The 19,771-nt window shown below is 36.7% G+C and overlaps 1 protein-coding gene across 1 annotated transcript; it reads right to left on the minus strand.

Moving 5' to 3' along the window:
• Positions 1 to 4,081: 4,081 nt before the first annotated feature.
• Positions 4,082 to 10,590, minus strand: LOC148742730 (cubilin-like). Its single transcript, XM_088748247.1, has 4 exons — positions 10,266 to 10,590; positions 9,813 to 10,064; positions 9,077 to 9,200; positions 4,082 to 4,188 (listed from the first exon to the last, which is right to left on the minus strand). The coding sequence occupies exons 1-4, from the start codon at positions 10,588 to 10,590 to the stop codon at positions 4,113 to 4,115; spliced, it is 777 nt and encodes a 258-aa protein (XP_088604373.1). The 3' UTR covers positions 4,082 to 4,112.
• Positions 10,591 to 19,771: the final 9,181 nt, after the last annotated feature.

The following is a 19,771-nucleotide window of genomic DNA, read 5'->3' on the forward strand; positions in this document are numbered from 1 at the left end:
TCCTTAGGGCAACGTTTTTATCTGATATTTTCGCAAGACCTTAAAACTAACATAAAATAACTAGGAAACAAAGTTTAGCTCTTAGCTATGGTCATGGTTTGGCACAGCGAAGGCGACTTTACTACTTAAATGGAAGGGTGATAAGTATTACATAATATTCTTGGAAATTCTCTGGGGTGATATATGTGGCAAGAAGAGTCTTTGAAAAATGCCTTTTCAGAATTAATTTTGCGCATAAATTAGATTTGCGATCATTGGGTTGCACACGTCAATGGAATTGCATATGTATCAAACTCAATCCGCGTCAAGTGAATAAAAACTCCTTGCGATAACGACTTTATCTGGTTTTTTGAAAAATCCCTGTAACCAACATTGGATAACAAGGTGTCAGCTATGATCACTTTTTTAGCAATATGCCCACAATGAAAGTGAGTTCATTGGATTAGGTGGCTAGCATGAAAAGAAAATCTTATAGGTATCCTGATACGTGAAAAGAAGACTCTTTGGACAAATTCCGGTCAGTTTTCTTGGCAATAGTACTACGACGTGTTGTTATTAATCAAGACAACGAGCTAGATATTCATACCATAAAAGCTAAGGTTCGAAAGGTTAGACTAGATACATTAGAATTAAAATGACTCTTCAATTGTTCATTATTGAAGCAGCCATAAAGGTTAGTTTGTACAAAAAGAATCTTACTCACAACGTAATAAACGAACGCGGGGAAGTCTGAATGCCAGAAAACACCCCTGGAGGTAATCTATTCAACTGGTTGTTGGACAAATCCCTGCACGGTGAAAAAGAGATGACGTCAAAATCGAGCGTGAGGTCTTACTTTAGAATCAATATAATGACATATGGAAAATAGATAGAAAGACAAGTTTTAAATTTTAAGGCATAACTCATTGTGATTTAATGCTGAAATCAAGTCGAGATAGATTAATATTTCCCGACCAAAAATTGCTCAAATAAACTTTGCGAGGTGAGAACTCAGAATGAATATATCTATTCATTCATTACTTAATTCATCTATTTATATCTTTATTTATTCACGTATTTATTTATTTATTTATTTTATATTTTCATATTTCATTGTGTGGTTTTAATTGAAATCACCTTGCAGTAGAAGAGTTTTACTTACAGCTTTAGCAACCCACGTGTGGAAACTCGAATTCCAGCAAATACTCTCGGTGGTAAATCCTGCAGTTGGTTTTTGGATAAGTCCCTATAATAAGGTCAACAAACTGACTGTTAACTTTGAAATAATGTTATAGAAACTTTGATTGTCTTTTTTTTTCCTATAATCATATTGAATTCACCTGTTGTTTCACATAATTTCAATTACCTGCAAGTCAAATTAGATGATAAATATGTATACTATCTCATTATGTGGTTTTAATGGACATCGCCTTGTAGCAGAAGAGTCTAGCTTACAGCTTTAGCAAACCATGTTTGGAAACTCGAATTCCAGCAAACACTCTCGGTCTTAGATCCTGCAGTTGGTTTTTGGATACGTCCCTATAATATAAATATCTTGTTAATATCTCTGTAAATTATTTTCTCTTCAATAAAGTTAACCTGACGTTCCCATCTTGCTAAACCTTGAAATTTAAAGACCAAGTGAGATTGTATGACCAATCTTTTTTTTATTTTCGTAACATTAGGTCGTACAGGTCGAACGCCGTTAAGTCTGAATGCCAGAAAACACTCCTGAAAGTAATTTATTTAACTGGTTGTTGAAAAAATCCCTGCACACTGCGGTGAAACAAACATGACATCAAAATTAAGCGCAAGGTTTGACTTAATAATTAAGATAATGAAATATGGAAAATGGATAAAAAAGGCACCATGCATCAACTAACCAGTCAAACAAAAAAAGACACATTAATTCGTATGCATGAAGCGTGACATGTTGAATACTCACTTCGAGGTCAACTCAATCCATTCATGTTGCATGTCATACGTCACCACTACTGCTATAAGCACAGAGATAGCATTGGGGATATGGAGCATCCATCAACTCCCTTACATGCTCGTTTTGACTGGTACCTATATTTTTGCGCCTAATCTAATTCGCTTTAAGTAGAAGAGCCTTACTTACAGGGTTAAACGCGAGTACGAGGACATCAAAATGTCAGCGAACACTTCTGAGGATAAATTACTTAACTGGTTGTTAGACAAGTTCCTGCAGAATGTGATAAGCAAGTCATTAAATCAAGTTTAAGGTTTGATTTTAAGATATAACATGCATCACGGTATGTTTTTGAAAACGAGTAAATTACTTTGCCGATGAAACCAATTGAAAAGATCTCTTTTAAAGGAAACGAACTAATTAGCTTACAAAGTGCAAAGCTTCAAAGAAAATTCAGTCGGAGGAATGGTTAACCATGTAAAATCGAAACTTTTAATGATGAAAACCACTTTTCAAAAGCATCGGGAAAACTCGCAGTAGATGTTTTAGTGTTTGACGCAACATTTAGTTCAAAATTGAGAAAAAGCTGATAAACATAAAGAGGTGTTAGCTCGGTGGCCTCATGGCACCATTCCAGGCCATTCTCGAAGACTTAAATATTCCGTATGCTGACCTAGGCCTCGGCTTCACGCCGACCAGCTACAACACAGTAGTAAAGTTAATATTAGTGTTGGTATTCTCATAATTAGAAATTACACTTGTGCTTTCGTCCGCGCTCAATCTCAAAAGCTAATTAATATACTATCACAAGATAAAATCGAGATACATTATATTTCCCACCAAAAATTGCCCAAATAAACTTTGCGAGGTGAGAACTCAGAATGAATATATCTATTCATTCATTACTTAATTTATCTATTTATATCTTTATTTATTCACGTATTTATTTATTTATTTATTTTATATTTTCATATTTCATTGTGTGGTTTTAATTGAAATCACCTTGCAGTAGAAGAGTTTTACTTACAGCTTTAGCAACCCATGTGTGGAAACTCGAATTCCAGCAAACACTCTCGGTGGTAAATCCTGCAATTGGTTTTTGGATAAGTCCCTAAAATAAAAAGGTCAACAAACTGACTGTTAGCTTTGAAATAACGTTATAGAAACTTTGATTGTCTTTTTTTTTCCTATAATCATATTGAAATTACCTGTTGTTTCACATAATTTCAATTACCTGCGACTCAAATTAGATGATAAATATGTATACTATCTCATTATGTGGTTTTAATTGACATCGCCTTGTAGCAGAAGAGTCTGGCTTACAGCTTTAGCAAACTATGTTTGGAAACTCGAATTCCAGCAAACACTCTCGGTCGTAGATCCTGCAGCTGGTTTTTGGATACGTCCCTATAATAAAAAGGTCAACAAACTGACTTTGAGCTTTGAAATAATGTTTTTTTTTCCTATAATTATGTTGAAATCACACGTTATGTTTTACATCGTTTCAATTACCTGCGACTCAATCTAGATAAGTATGTATTTTAAAGTTTCCACTGGTAATGATCAAATTTTATCATTCAAAGATTTAATATCTAAAGAGCAAATCTTTTATGTACTTCCTCTAAAAATGGTTTAGAATTTAAAAACTTGGTTTACAATGTCAAATGCGATCAGCGGAAAACCCGAATGCCAGCTTATGTTCTAAGACAGGTCCCTATATGTTATCGTGAATCATTAGGTAGTTTAATTATCTCGCCGCTGGACATGTTTTATAATATCTATTGATCCTGAGGTAGGGAAATGAGTGTAACATTAATTGAAAAAGAGTTCTCACTTTCTGATCATCTTGTAATGTAAGAAAATTCTAAAAAAGGCGACTAGTTCGATAGTTTTACGGCGCGACTTTACTAGAATAGCAAATTAAAAGAGACAAAATGGAGATCGTAGAATATTTCAGTTTGGTCTAAGCTTCTACGTTCCTAGATTTAGCAGACGATGCGGCGAGAAACACCACTAAAACAATTATCATTAAAACTCTTTCGGGAAAAAGAGAAGTGTTCATCAGAGGTGTTGCGTACGAGAAGTAACAACATAAAGAATTCGATATATTTTAATTTATTGTCGTAAAGTCCAAATAAAATTTCTCTATCGCAGAAGAGTGAAAAGGAAAAGGTTTTTTCAGCTAGACAAAAGTTCCTCCTTACAGGTATCGTAGCCAGTGGTTGTTACTGAAAATCTCTGGTGACAAGGTCTTCAACTTGTTTTTGGACAAATTCCTCAAAAAAAAAAAAAGTGAAAATGCCAAGTGATATTCCCGGCTGCGAACATTAACTGTATTTCTCACAGCAAAAATCCTTTTTCCTTATATGTGACAATTTCGACCATAGGTAAAAAAATTGCTAAGAATCTCACACCGCATGTATCACTGAGGATTCATTCCCAGATTAAAACAGATGTTGAAAAGTTGTAGGAAATATGACATGATGTTACTGTAAACCCACCAACACCGTAATTGTCATTGATCACTCTAAAAATACATCAACCACTCATTCCCTATGAGTGTATTTGAAACAAACCCCATACCTTGGAGCTATTCGATCGAATTTGGGGCCCTACTTGATCTTTATCTCCAAGGAACTTAACATGTAACTTAATGCATCAGCTCCTTCTAGATCATGTTGTTTGAAACTTAAGACCAAATGTGCCCAAAAATCGAACATTTTCAAAATATGGTGGCAACAGCCAAACAATCAATTCGGCTCATATTCTCAAGTTAGGTTGCCCTAAGAGTGAAACAAACCAGTAAATACTTCGTTTGGCTGAATGTCAATTTATTTTCGAGAAAATCGATAACAACTGAATTCCGCCAAGATGTGGCTTTTGAGGCTCAAAATTTCAGACGCATCTCGGAGCGTCGCTTCACAAAATGAAAAAACCTGATTGATTAAAAGTACCAAATCTTGAAAAACAACATCAAAACATATGTTGATTGCAATTTGAGCAATTCTTGACCATTTTTTTACACAATGTAACTGAACTTATCCGACCTACTTCCAACTAGATTAAAAATAGGTCAAAAGTAGCCCGTGATTTAACTATGTGCTATACAAAATGATTAACTGGAAATCTGGGTTTAAGAAGGCGGAATGTAGTTCTTTTGGATCTCCAAAGGATTTTTTGGACAAATCATTCGGGGCGATTTAATCAAATTTTAAAGTTGCATAAAATGCGTCGATTCGACGGTGTCGTCAATTAGTCGAAAATGTACACATACTCACGCTGTTTGGGCCGACTAGCAGCCGAATGAACGAATTGCGAACTGGTATCGATTAGGTGACGTGGCTCAGTAGCACGTGGTTGTGGTTTAAGAGTAGTTTCGTGTCGGGGACCGTAAATGCTATGCTTGCTGCAGGTTTTGTTTCTTCTCTACCGTTAATTGCACAGAAAATGTAAGTGTCAGGTTTAAAATTTCCTTCTACCCCGATCAGTTGTTAATTCAAGTTTTCTTTCGTTCAGTTTTTACCGTAGGCGTAGATAACTCAAGACAACACAAAATGTCACAAATGGTGGAAATGTTTGTACTTGGAGGTTGTCGGGCCCGAGGTTGTCAACGACCATGAGATGATCTTTATTAAAGCGTTTATATTATTCTACAACTACACGTCAGAAATTCTCTCGGAAAGAGTACCATATAACCCCATGCATAATTATGCATTCCACTTCTTTGTCTTTCACGACAAAGCATTAAACTCGAAGGCACGCTATATAAAGAGTTTTTCCCTGGGAAGACCTAAGCTCATTTGTCACTCACCGTTGACGTGTGCGGGTCAAATTCAAACGGTGGTATACGAACAATGAGATGTCTATTGTTTACTTCCACCAGCATGGTGGCATGAGGTAACGTGCGAACCACCAACTTCGATCTCAAAATTACCGCCACAAATAAAGACAGTTTCCATTGGAGAATCGAAAGGAAATACAAATCTCAAAAATTCTTCTATTGCGATGAAGACATAAAACAATTTTAAGGAATGCGCCCCCTATTCACTGCTTTGGAGTAGCTGTAGCTCAAGCTGACTTGACTCTAAGAGTTCCACATCACACGACGGTTGATTGACAAATGGTCCAGTGGGACCTAAGGCTCCTTTTACAGCGCGCCTTCATGTTTAAAAACAATCTCTACTAGTCTGATTGCATAATTAATGTATGGAGATATATGGTACTCTTGCCAATCTCTCTACAAATTGTCCCCAACATTAGTAAAAAATTTTCTTTCTAAATATTTGATTGCAAGTGGGTTTTGTCGAGCGATGGATGGTGGAAATGTTTGTACTTGGAGGTTGTCGGGCCCGAGGTTGTAAACAACCATGAGGTGATCTTTATTAGAGCGTTTATACTATTCTACAACTAAGCGTCAGAAAATCTCTCTGCAAATTGTCCCAAACACACGCAAAGTTAATTTTTTTTTCGCAATTTAAGTTCAATCTACTGCTTTTTTAACATGATATGCTCTTACCTTCCATGTTTATGAGGATTGCAGTCCTGAAATTGTTGCAGCTCCCTCACAATAGCGATAATACTTGGAAGGATAGTCAACCCCTCCTAATAATGACTCTTCCCAAAGCGTATCTCGGGGTTTTTGATTTGAGGTTTCTCTATTCCCATTTCGTCGAAAAAGAGGCTTTAATTACTTCACGTAAGAGATCTTTGCTTAAATGTTAGTCTTTAACCGAACCACGAACTAAATGCAAGCGGAATTTTGCTGGTTAAGAAACTTGTTTCTCGCGGGCGGAACAAAGCCACTTAATTCAAAATGAGATCTACTGAAATCGACAACTACGCAAAAACAGAACATTGTACTGTGAAACACATGGCTTCAGGAACTTAGGTCTTATTTTAACACGAAACAAGAGTAAACAATCATCTAACCTCGTTCGTGATTTTAAAAATGCATCATAATTAGATGTATCATGGTATTTTTTAAATCACTGTTTTAGGTGGATAAAGCTCATATTCGGTCAAAAAGAGCGAAAGATCTGCAAATGGCATAGCCCATCACTTCAGATGTGCCGTTAGAAAAAAATGCAGTGTTGGAATACTTGTTTATTTCAAAGAAGCTGTATTAGAGTTACAACTGGAAAACCACAACCTTTAATGAAAATTTTGTATTAGCCAACGTTCAACAGATTTATATTTACATTACTTCTTTCCGAAAGCCTACCATGCCTTGTTAAGTTACTCGTGCCGCTAGTGAGACTGCGACTCACGGAGTGCGTTCTTAAATTCACTTTCATCCATTACTGGCAGCGGTCCAAAAGCTCACGTCTGGTACTAAAACCATTCATTCTGAGTATCTCGAAACTCAAGAAAAGCCTAGAGTAATCACTGCACCAGCTGATACACCAAACTCGAGTGCGGGTCGGTATGCCTAAGGACTTAAAGTAAAATTACATGTTCGCCAAGCGTTTATTGTACTGATATTGTATATTTGAAACAGAGGCTTTGAAAGAATCAACCCAACTAGTAAGTTATTTGGTACTTAGTCTTGTCGAAGAAGCTAGCCAAGTAAGAAGTCATTTATCCCCCTCTAATATGGTCGAGATCAAAGCCCTCAATGAATTACATGGCGATATATTATAAAGTGTAGGTGATGTGTAAAGACACATTATAGGCCTGTTGTCTGATCAGAACAGAATTTTCACGCCCACTGGGTAAAAGCTAACATCTATATTTTTCTGGCAAAAACAAGAGTAAACAAAGCCATGTTTTCCTTCCAAGTTAATTAAATCTAAGAATTAAATGAATTCTTCTTATAGACGGCCTAAAAAACACTTCCCTCTTTAGCTATAGCGGATCAGCAAGGTACTTTAGTAATCCGTTAGATTTGCCGACAGGGCGCGGGTGTTTTCGCAGGCAGGGAGTTCAAGGTTTGCATTAGATATTTCGTCCATAGTTTTACAACCACAATTTTCAACCAATTCTTGCAAAATATCTATATGGAGCTGCTTCCGCTAGCTGGTTAGTGAAGAAACGTCTAGTTCAAGCGCGGTGTAGATCTCCCGTAGCATCCCAACAGACAACTTGGACTACGCTTTGTGAATAATCATTTTTAGGAGGCGTTGACTATCCTTCCAAGTAATATCACTATTGTGAGGGAGATGCAACAATTTCAGGACTGCAATCCTCAGAAATATGGAAGGTAAGAGCATATTATATTAAATAAGCAGTAGATTGAACATAAAATGCGAAAAAATTGAGTCGAATCGGCGCGTTTTATGCAATTTCAAAATTTGATGAAATCACCCCAAATCATTTTCCCAAAATATCCTTTGGAGATCCAAAAGAACTACCTTCTGCCTTCCGAAACCCAGATTTCCAGTTAATTATTTTGTATGGTAAAGTCTGGTTACGAGCCCAGTGGCCCATTAGGCCAGTGCTTAACTCCGCTTTCTGTAGCATGAAGCGACTAGGAGTATTTCTACTCTGGATCAAGTGCTCCGGGTTCGAGCCCCGGCCGGGACATTGTGTTGTGTTCTTATTGGGATGCCAGTCCATCGCAAGGTTACCGCCAGCATTGAATTGCCTGTACCCATTTAAACACCTGGGTGAAGAGAGGCACTGTGAGAGCAAAGTGCCTTGCCTAAGAACACAACACAATGTCCTGGGCGGGGCTCGAACCCGGACCACTCGATCCAGAGTCGAGCGCACCAACCATGAGGCCACCGCGCCTCCACAACTATTTTGTATGGCACATAGTTAAATCGTGGGCTATTTTTGACCTATTTCTAATCTATTTGGAAGTAGGTCGGATAAATTCAAGTAGATTGTGTAAATAAATGGCCAAGAATTGGTCAAATTGCAATCAACATATGTTTTGATGTTGTTTTTCAAGATTTGGTAATTTTATCAATCCAGGTTTTTTTTTATTTTGTGACGTGACGCTCCGAGATGCGTCTGAAATTTTGAGCCTCAAAAGCCACATTTTGGCTGCGGAATTCAGCTGTTGTCGATTTTCTCGAAAATGAATCGATATTCAGCCAAACGAAGTATGCAGGGGTTTATTTCCTATTGAGACCTACATCACTTTGAAATATGGGCGAAATTGATTTTTCAGCTGTTGCCACCAAATGTTTGACCATTGAACATTCGCTTTTAACTACTTACAGTTTTACAGTAGCTCTTGGAACGTTCTGTGGAATTGATCTCAGCTGTTTCTGTTCACAATCAACACGTATGAAGCCCTTCATGTTACCTTTCAGAACTTTGCATCGACAAGGTTCAGGGCAGCCTAACAAACAAGACGAGCTATTCACTAAAATTGATGTTTGGACGCTTTACCTAAATTAGCTTTTGAATGCTCCCCCTAGAGAGGATCTGTTTCATACCCTACGGATCTTGATTTTTATCGCATACCATTTTGCCTCTTGCCTTGTTAAATAGAAAAGTGTATTTAGGCAAAGAAATCTCATTTGCAGCGATTAATAGTTAAAACAATCGATTTTTATCAGAAGTCGACGAACATTGAATTGTGAGCAATTCAATTATTTCAGATTCTTTACCATGACAAGAGAGGCCCAAGACAAAACCTTTCCTCTAACAGTATTCTAGAGAAAACATTTATTGCCAGGCTTTTTAACAGGGTTTGTGTTACGCGCCAAGGATTCATATATTGCTGAATAGTCCCAGAATTGCTTTGAGAAAAGGAAGAAAAGAATATCTGCTCTCCCTGGCCGCGTCGTTTTCCTTTAATGGAAGATACGCGGGGTAGCTTGGTAATAAATGTGTTCTCTTTAACACTGCTAGGTTGGTATCGTCCAAAATTTGTGAAAACATTTTGCTAAAGGGGGTAACTACGTACACATAAGTATACGTTAACCTTAATTTGTTATGACAGACTTACTCTCGACAACGAGGCTGATGTTTTTCCTCTGCAATAGGCCATTGCTGTCCACTTCGCAGCTGTAGTTTGCATTTCTTTCTTTTTCAGCAAAATTTAGTTGGAATTTTACACCTGTGCTGTTTTGCATAACAGCTCCATTTTTTCTCCAAACAATGTGTGGAGCCGGTCCACCTTCCGCAGGGCACCACAACGATGAAGGATGGTTGAACAGGACAAACTGGGTCTGTGCTACAGTAGTTAGGTTTGCAGGAGCTAAAGAATAATTCAAAAAGACTTTAAGAAAATATTTTCTTTGTCTTGCCACGAGCGTGGGAAGAAGGGAAAATATCTGAGTTCCAAGGGGAATCGAACTTCGAAAGGTCGGATCTGCATTCCAACAGTATACCTTACTTATTACTTTTACTTAATGATGCCAGCAAAAATTTCTTCAAATCAAACGCTGAAAATTCCTACCTGTTTCATTCCTTTCTTTTCCCTCATAGTCTAAATCCCACCAAAACCAGTATCTACGCTGAGGTGAAAATCTTAACCACATGTTATGTCCACTGGATCGCAGGGTAAAATAAGGAGTATCACTTCCACAAAATACACCCAGTAGATTGGCAGACTGATTATAACCATCACGGATCTCAAGATACTCCTCATCAGCACAAGGTGCTCCAGGCAACCAATCGGGCTTGTAGATGCTAAATCTTATTTCCACATATTGCCCTTTCTCCACCTGAATGAGCCGAATTGTGTGAAAGCGTTGGACATATATTCGAGTGTATACTTCCATGATTATTGCAACTGGAAACAAATAACATCTTCCCATTAGGCAATAGGTATTTATAAAAACACAGTACATCAACACTATTAATCCCTGCCTGTGAAGTCAGTTCAGTTCAAATAACTTGGCCTCAAATGTACAAGAAGAATGATTCGTTTGCAATATATCAATAGACCGCGGCCCGGTTAGCTCAATTGGTTAAGGCGCCGGATTGTGATTGGTCTTAAAATAAGTGAGGAGAATTTGCTACCCTTCTATGGTCGAGAAATGGATAGATATTCTAGTCTTCTCGGACAAGGACGAGTAAACCGTATGACCCGTCTCCTGCAGGGTTAGGGGTAGGAGACGTTAATTTTCCACGCACGAGATTACTGTGTGGTGGATGTCCTCCCTCAAGTGGAATGGGTGGGTGTTGGCCCTGAAAAGCCCCTATGGGGAGTATGTATGTATGTGTGTGTGTTTGTGTGTGTGTGTGTGTGTGTTTGTGTGTGTGTGTGTGTGTTTGTGTGTGTGTGTGTGTGTGTGTGTGTGTTTGTGTGTGTGTGTGTGTGTGTGTGTGTGTGTGTGTGTGTGTGTGTAGGTAGGTAGGTAGGTAGGTATGTATGTATGTATGTATGTATGTATGTATGTATGTAGGTATGTATGTATGTCAGCGAGGGAAAGTAACCTAAGAAAGCTAATGGCGCTTATATAAAGGACAACCCTAAAGATTTCAGCTTTTGATATAAAATTGACAAATCTGTTACCAGCAGGACTATTTCACAATTATCCACCTCAAACTCAGTGATTAGAGTTGAATTTATCGTTCAACAATATTCGCTGAGCCTGAGGTGAATAATGTAGATGTTTCGAGTGACTTAAAATGTAACCATCATATTGCCGAAGTTGTTAAGAAGGCTAGGAAACGTCTGTTTTGCCTCTCTCAGTTAAAGCGCTCAGGTCTGGCTTCTGATGAATTAGTACAGTTCTATCGTAGCTGCATTCGCCTTATTACTGAATATACCTGCCTAGTCTTTCGTGACAGTCTACCCGTGTATCTTTCTTGTGAGTTGGAGGCAGTGCAAAAGAGGGCGATGCGTATCATAGTCCCATATTTTCCTTACGACGAAGCGCAAGTTAAGGCAGGACTTGTAACTCTGTCAGGCAGAAGACAAGCCCTGACCGACAAACTTTTTAAGAACGGTTTGGAAAACAAAGACAGTAAGCTTAAGAACTTACTGCCCCTACAAAATACCAAACCTCAGGAAGTCACGCATGTTCAGCCCGGTTTTCAAGACTGTGAGATTTCGTAAAAGTTTCATTGTTTCAAATGCACTTAAGGCATAAGATTTTTTATTCCATATTTTAATAGTTTGCGCTTGTCGATCTAGTTTTAATCCTTTTAACTATGTAGGGACATATATATATATATATATATATGCAGTTATATATATATATATATATATATATATGCAGTTATATATATATATATATATATATATATAGAAAGTTTAAAAAATTGGGAGGATGGACAACTTCTGACGTAAAAAATATAAAAAATTTTAATAAAAAACGTTTCGGTCAGAGACCTTCAGTTATTTAGAACTTTTGAAATAAAAAAAGAGCATTAAATAGGATCGAAGTGCTAATGATTACGTAATTACAGATAACGACTAATGAACTGGTGCTAATAAACAAAAAGCCTAATTACAAAGAAAGCAATGGACAAAATACAAGAAAAAAAACCTAAAATCTAAGAGATAAGAATACTAAATATGTTAATATGAGCGACACGCTTCAACAAAACCCCACACACCCTGGACGATTTTTCGTTCCAATGCATTGATCAGGTACAGGCCCCTAGTGGCTCTGCAGAGATCGATAGGCTTTTAGTCACAAAAGAGGCTTATTGGAGTGCTCAGTTGTTCTCTTTGGCACCCCATGGTTTGAATAAAAGAAAGGAATTTCATTCGAAAAATAGAATTTGCTATAACTAATTTTCCATCTCATATTAGGCGCCACTAATTGATCGTTCCAAGGCCCTTTTCTTGGATTTTGTCGGCCCTTTCCGCATGGGACTCAGAGGCCCTACCAAGGGATCTCATTATGATTAGTATCATTTAAGGGCCCCTCCAGGGATTTTGTTGCTAATTTGCCCTTTCGGGCTCCAAAGGCCTTGTTTTGGGATTTTGTTACGGTTTACAGCTGTAGTAAAAAGTGGGCCTTCCCTTTTTTAATACTCGCCGCATTGCTTCTTTGCAATTGATTACGCCACTCAAGAAGCTATCGCCTCGAGCGACTCTTGCGCTTCTTTCGTGGTTAGCAACCTCCCGCGTGCATCCATAACTCAATAGTGTACGCTGTGGTGTTTACCATTTGTTAAATATGATCCACATGCCCATTTGCACACATGCGAAAATATTTAGCGATTTTTATCTTTTATCTTGATTTTTGAGTTAAAACGTAATATGCACCTATCGCTTTTTTCGTCGGAAATAAGTTCTTTAATTAGTCTTCTTTCGCTGGAGCTTGTTTTTTGGAAAAGATGATTTTTAAAAATTTACTGCGCATTGTGTAAACTTGCTTTCTTGGTTTCTCCAAAATTTTGACTTTTCACAGTAAAGTGTTACACGTAAATGTCAATGGGTTTAATCCATACTGAAAAAATGTTTGGGTAAAAATTTTAAATATATGTAAAGAAATTTTATTGCAAAATTTTCACTTATTGGGATCTCCGCTTTTAGGCTTGGCTAAATCTATATATTATAAATGAACTATCTATGATCTATCTATCTAATTGTTTTAGTATAATTGCTTGGGTGCTTTCGAATTCTGCTCAACTCAATATTCGTTTTGAAGCTGAAACCATTTTGTTGAAATTGTTTTGATTAGTCGTATGGAGATAAAGAGCCAGTTTCCACTAGAATTTAACAGGTTCGTCAAAAGAGCAAAAACTTCATATCTTTCTTTTGAAAACTCCGAAAACTAAATAGCATCTCTATTGCTTCTTGGAATTGAGTTTTCTTTATCGTGTTCATCATTTCCTTGGCAACTCTAACATAACACGAGGCCGTCATTTTGAAATTTAGACAGATTATTCACCTACAAAGTGACACAGGCGTTTAATTTATGGAAGCCCAAAATTTGCACCAAAAAAAAACTACGTCATTAAGAACTTTTTAAATGTCCCTCGGCGAACGCAAAATGTTCTCCAGCCTCATGCTGATGAAAAATGAATTAAACTTCCTAATTCAATAGGAACAATTAACTTACTGAAAATAGGAGTGAATTTCCACATGCTGTTGATAGACATCTTTCCTAACAAAAGGAAGTAAATGAATGTAAATTACGTGCATCCTGAAACCTATACAGAGCAAAATTCATAAACAATGCCTGTCGAGTTAGGCCAGTGTTATCTTAGAAAGAATTAACAAATCGTAAAGTAGACGAAGTGTGATTGTTAAACGACTTTAACAGCGTAATGACTTCTTTGACTGTTATCAGAGAATTACTTGCCAGTCTTGCAGATGTTAATCGATTCTACACAAGTGGTAAATTATTTTTCCGAATACCTTGAAACTGACTGTGTATTGTTTTCCGAGACAAAAGAGATTATTCTTGGTTCAAAACAATTCTTTGCAGGAAATATGGAAAACTATAGAATTTAATGCCGTCGTTTGCTCCTATAATCCTACATATCGCTCTTTTATCCTTTTCTTGCTTTTTTCTTTTGTTTTTGTTTTTGTTTTTTTTTTCTTTTTTTTATTTAGTTCCATCTACAAATTTTTTACACATTCATTAATGAAAACCTCACACATGTTACAAGCCGGTAAGTAATAACATTCATCTCTCAAAAATATTAGATAATTTGAAATTTGGGAAATATCAGTACTTAAAATCCTCGAGTCCAGTCGGTCAATTATCCTGTGCGGACACGTGCTTCAGTATCAAAAACTCTTTAGTATCCAAAACTCTGACGTTGTTTTTCAGCCAGTTCTGCTCAAATGTACATCGAAAGTTTTGGGCCCGATAAAAACAGAGGAAGAACCAGTGTCAGTAGCATTTTTTATTCGTTCTTTTCTGCTATTTTGTACTTTTTTTCTTCACGAGGGTGAAGAAGTTTGTTTCTTGTAATAATCAGTGTTGTTTCATGCCCGTTTAGCTAAGTTCACTCGAGCCCATCTAAACTCAAAATAATTCTACACGATGTTTAAAGTAATAAAATTCATCTCTGGTTCCTGTCGTGCGAATGACTTAATTGCCTAGGTTCAACCTGATAAATACACTTAATAAACCAATAGAGCAAGCATAACAACAGAGTTGCCTACCTGAGAGGAGAATATCTCTCAACTTGAGTTATCCCACTGCACGTGCTCTTCAACTCGCTTATGCCATCGCACGGAGAATTTTCCTTCGGATCACTTAGGGAGAAATGATAATTTTGACATATGTTCCAAGCTGTCGCTTTCATATGATGAAAGAGAAGAAGCTTCCCGTTATTTGTTATTATTTATTCATATGAAGTTAGAAATTTAAGTTTGACAAGAAGTTATTTTCAAAAAAAAAGATCATGCTCTTTTCCTGGAATTAACATGGAGGGAAGTTGTGAAAGAATACTGGTGAAAGTTGATGAAGTCAAATGTTTCTGTTAGGATCCTATAAAACATTTTAGTCTCAAGATGGTGATTAATAGTTGCTAGTATGCATAGAGTCTCACTTTTTTTTTAAACTTATTTGAATAGAAATTGACAAGACCAAAAAGGTCGGAGCCTCAGAAGAGAAAATTGAAAAAGCTCAGCTCTTACAAATGGTAAACCAAGTTAGATGTTCAAAAAGTAAAAGAAATAACTTCCAACATGTACAAGAAACTTCAGTCAGGCAGCCTAAAGCCTCGTCCACACCACGACGAATAAAAAACCGAAAATTAGGCCCTTGTTATACCCATGCTCGAATCTGCAGTAGTCTCTGTCAAAGGTGAGTTCTGCTGTGAAGAAGGGAAAGATTTTATGTGGACGAAAAACTCGTGTTGTGTTGAGTTTCCGGTAGGCCGTGTTCAAATTTATCAAGCCAAATCCAAAAGATATCTTACAGCTACTAGTAACTCGAAATTGTTGCTTTACTGTTACTCTGATGTTGTTTTTCGGAGCTGTTTCTACTCAAATGTAAGTAGACATTTTGGGCCTGATGAAAAAATTGGGAAGAACCCTCATCAAACGAATTTTTATTGATTCCTTTTCGTACATTTTTCTACTTTCCGTTGGTGAGTGAGTTTGTATATGTCCCGTTTACTCGCCATCCTGTCAAAAAATTAAATTTTTAGACTACATGTTTCAACAGGTCAATTTCGTTCCTGGTTCCTGTAGTAATAATTTTACTTGCCTCAGTTAAACATGATAAATGTATTGAATAAACCAACAGAGCACTTATAACAACAAAGTCACCTACCAGTCGCATTTACCATCGAACTGAAAATTTTAATAGTCAGATCACTCAGATAGCACAATAATTCTGACAGCTGTTTCAAGCTGTCGCTTTAAATGACAAAGCAAGGAGCATCCAGCAACTTATTTATTCATGTTAAGTTGGATATAAGGTTTCATGTACTCGTATCGGAGTCATTTTAAAATAAAGATCAATCTCTTTTTCTGAGAATCGGCCCATGGGAACATTGTTAGAGTTTACCGGAAAAAACAAAGGTAGCTCAAAGCACTTTTTAAGTTTCCATAAAAAACTTTGGTTTTGAGACTGTGGTTATCAGTTCAGTGATAATTCGCTTGCTTTCTCGCTGGCTAAATTATGGGTTGCTTTTCGGTGAGGTCTCTGTCTCTGTCCCTATATTGGCGTGAGGCTACACGATGCGGAAAGAAACTTGGAAGCATTTTCTGAGTCAAAGCGCCGTTTTCATTCTGTTAAGAGAATAGCGCGATCAGGACATGTCAAAACTTGGGCAAAGTAAGTACAAGATTAATTTTTAGTCTCTGGCATGACATTTATGAAAAATGCGTTACTATTAACATGAATGCTTAAAATGTTTTTCAGTCTTTTTTTATGGGATATTGGGTACTTACCGTTGTTAATGAACTAGAATGACAAAAAGAGTATTAAATTCTGAATCTTTAATCATAGTGTTGCAGGATACATTTCATTGCATAGATATGCTTTAATGCGCACGAGTCTCTTCAGGAATAATAAGGAGTCATAGAAAATCTCTAGTTCAAACGCCGTGCAATCTATGCGTGCGTTTCCAGTGGAATAAGTTCTTAAATTTTATCCGTTTGTCCTGATACATGCTTGGAAAATGTTTGTACCGCAAAGGGGTTTTAGTTTTTCATTATTCATTTCATAAAGTAATGTTTTTGGAATAAAATCTAACATGAAGTTTATTCTGCTATGACCAATTCAAACATGAAGGCATGAAGTAACATGAGTAACAGTGTTTTGAAATGAACTAATAAGATAGATGCGTTTCTGAAAGCAAAAGTTTAAAAGTTTTCGATTTGCAAGTCTTCCTCGAAAAAAACTATTGATTGAAACCAAACTGAAACCGAAACTGTAATTAGAATCGTAAGCCTGTCATCAACAGAACATGAATATCGTCCATGCTATAAAGGTACACAGACAAATCCTGTGACCACGAAAGAAAGGTCACTGCAGTTCGTATTGGAGCTGTGCTGAATATTAAATTTATAACAAGGTTTCTCTGTAGCAGAATTTTTCAGGGAAAGTTCTGACCAAATATTCTGTGTATGTGAAAGCGGTTATTTTGGGATAAACTAAAGAGAATTAGCGAAGGACTAAGTTCCAAGAAGGTTTATTACTAATGGAATTTGTTTAATCTACAATGCAGGTTAAAAGTCTTGAGACACTTAGCATGGTATCACTAAAATCGAATTATTCCCCACCCTTCTCACCCAAAAAATGTTGAATTTTTTTGCGCTTTGTAAAATAACTTTACTAGACGTGATGACGGTTCAGTTTTACCAATATTGTTGGAGGAGGGAGGGGAGGGGTAGTTTGTTTGCCTGAAGTGGCAAACAATGGTCTTTCAATAGCTTTCCCAAGGATTTTTTACCCCCCCTTGTAGTCCTATGTAAAAGAAATGGGAAGTGAGTATTTATTTGGACCGGGACTTTCTGTATTGAATGAAATCTTGTTATTTCTCGAGATGTTTAGTGAGCAGCCTATCTTGTTCTTATGTACCAAATTATAATAAACCGTAGATTACAAACAATTTGTTGATTTTACAAGAATTTTTACAAATGTTCGATTCCTTTGCTCGATATTTTAGATTAGCGTAGGTGATCTTCTGGGTAATGTTCGTAATGGTGCAGTAAACAGTTGTATTGAAACCCACCTCACTTGTTGGATTCGGAGGAAAAAACGAAGAAAATGAATAAACAGGGCCTTTCATTTCAAATTCTTTAATAATTAACTGCAATATCCGTATGAAAAACAAATAAAGAAACATGCATTAGTAGCAAGATACAAGAACAACAATTTTCGTAAGATTTGCCTTCTTAGCGGTAAGGAAATAACACCTCCTCCTAAAAGGTATAGCGTAAAAGCAATTATTTGAACAAATTCACTTGGTTACCACGACATCACCCAGTGTGCCATATCGATATCTTCAAAACAACACATTTCATTAAGAATTCTATTTTACAGTCCGTTGGACAAAAGTATAATTCCAGAGTACTAATGCAAACTGTCAATCTTGATTGACGAATTATTCATACCAGTAAATGTCATTTGCAGATTTTCTGGTCAAGCTTAGACATACTCCTCTAGGAACTTTAAGAAACAATATTCTATTGAGGAGGAATAGCAACGACACAGATAACTCACAAATCTGTCGTCCTGTTTACGCTGTCCTTCGTCGTTAGTGAATCTAAGATGGTGGATACGGCTCAACTTGTCACGTGATAGCTCCGGCAGATGCCGTTGAATCTCGTCACTACGAAGCAATCCGACGAACTTTGTGAATGAGTGGTTGTTCTAATCTAGGAAACTACATTTTTGCAGGAAGAATGTTCTAAGCGTTAGCATCTTTCATCATTCTATTAAAAGCACTTGTGCCACTCTCTCGCGCTCTTTGACGATGCCGAAATCACCGGACATACGTCCTTAGCTATGTAGGCGTTAATCTTTATATCATACACGAATCTTTATCCAGGTAGACCATAGTCCGCTTAATTGTCATTAAGCTTGCTTTAGTATGTGATTTAAGTTGTCTTTTTGTCGGTAATCTTTCAGCGACGTATTTGCTGTGACCGCTTCCAACTTGAAATTTAAAAACAAACTATGCTGCTCAGTTTTTGGAAACAAAAATTTTCAACACTAAATATCGAGACAGAAGTTATAAATTGAATTCCAGTTCAATTCTTAAAAAGAAATACATAAGTACGAAGCCGTGGCTATTTACTCTATTCTTATCCAAGAATTGCATGAATTTCTCTGTTAGGTAGAAGGGAATTTAATTCACTTTAGTATAATTCTGAATTCCTTTCCTGTTATCACTTGATCACAGTCATATAAAGATGAGTTAATCAAAGCGTAAATCCACCATGGAACTTTATGTATTTAGATTTCTTGTGAAATTACTGCTCAAGTTTCCGATGCAGACTTTGCCGGAATTTCTTCTTTGAAATCCATATATGTAATATGTTAAAAATAAATTTTCGTGGAGCTTAAAAAGGTGTGCGAGAGTTAACAGAGTTTGGTATGAATGAATTACATTTAATAATTCATATAACACAAACAAAATTGTCTTTTAACTGCTGCCCGGTTTTGGACAGCATAATTAACATTATATCCCAAATGACCTCGCTTTTTGTAACAACACGAGTTGAAAATATCGATTGTTTGCCGGTTTCCTTTGCTCACAAGCGTTTTTATTTTCTTTATACGTTCCCAGGTTCTGTCTTCCTCACCACTACAAATATTTTCTTCCTGATCCATGAGAAATATTTTTTTAACTCGAATAAAAGACCGGGACAATTTTGTTTACCACTTCGTTTGAAACAAGCCAATTACACTGAGGTTGACGAGGATAAAGTTTTGCGATTAAAATAAGGTGCTCCTATTATTATTCCTAAAACCTCGATTGATCCCCAGTTAATCTGGTGCCTTTGTTATTGCGGGTAAAACATATTTCAAGTGATGATATGAAAAAAGCAATAACAGTAAAGATGAATTAATCAAACTGAAAATA

This window comes from Stylophora pistillata, chromosome 1 (assembly GCF_964205215.1).
Source record: "Stylophora pistillata chromosome 1, jaStyPist1.2, whole genome shotgun sequence".
Lineage (NCBI taxonomy): Eukaryota > Metazoa > Cnidaria > Anthozoa > Scleractinia > Pocilloporidae > Stylophora > Stylophora pistillata.

Excerpts from the sequence above, each read along its gene's own strand:
- LOC148742730 (XM_088748247.1), bottom strand. The coding sequence starts at position 10,590 with ATGGAAGTATACACTCGAATATATGTCCAACGCTTTCACACAATTCGG. Across the intron at positions 9,201-9,812 it reads CATCAGCCTCGTTGTCGAGA|GCTGCCCTGAACCTTGTCGA; the intron begins GTAAGTCTGTCA and ends CTTGTTTGTTAG. Across the intron at positions 4,189-9,076 it reads CCAAGAGCTACTGTAAAACT|GAATTTGTCCAAAAACAAGT; the intron begins GTAAGTAGTTAA and ends TTTTTTTTTGAG.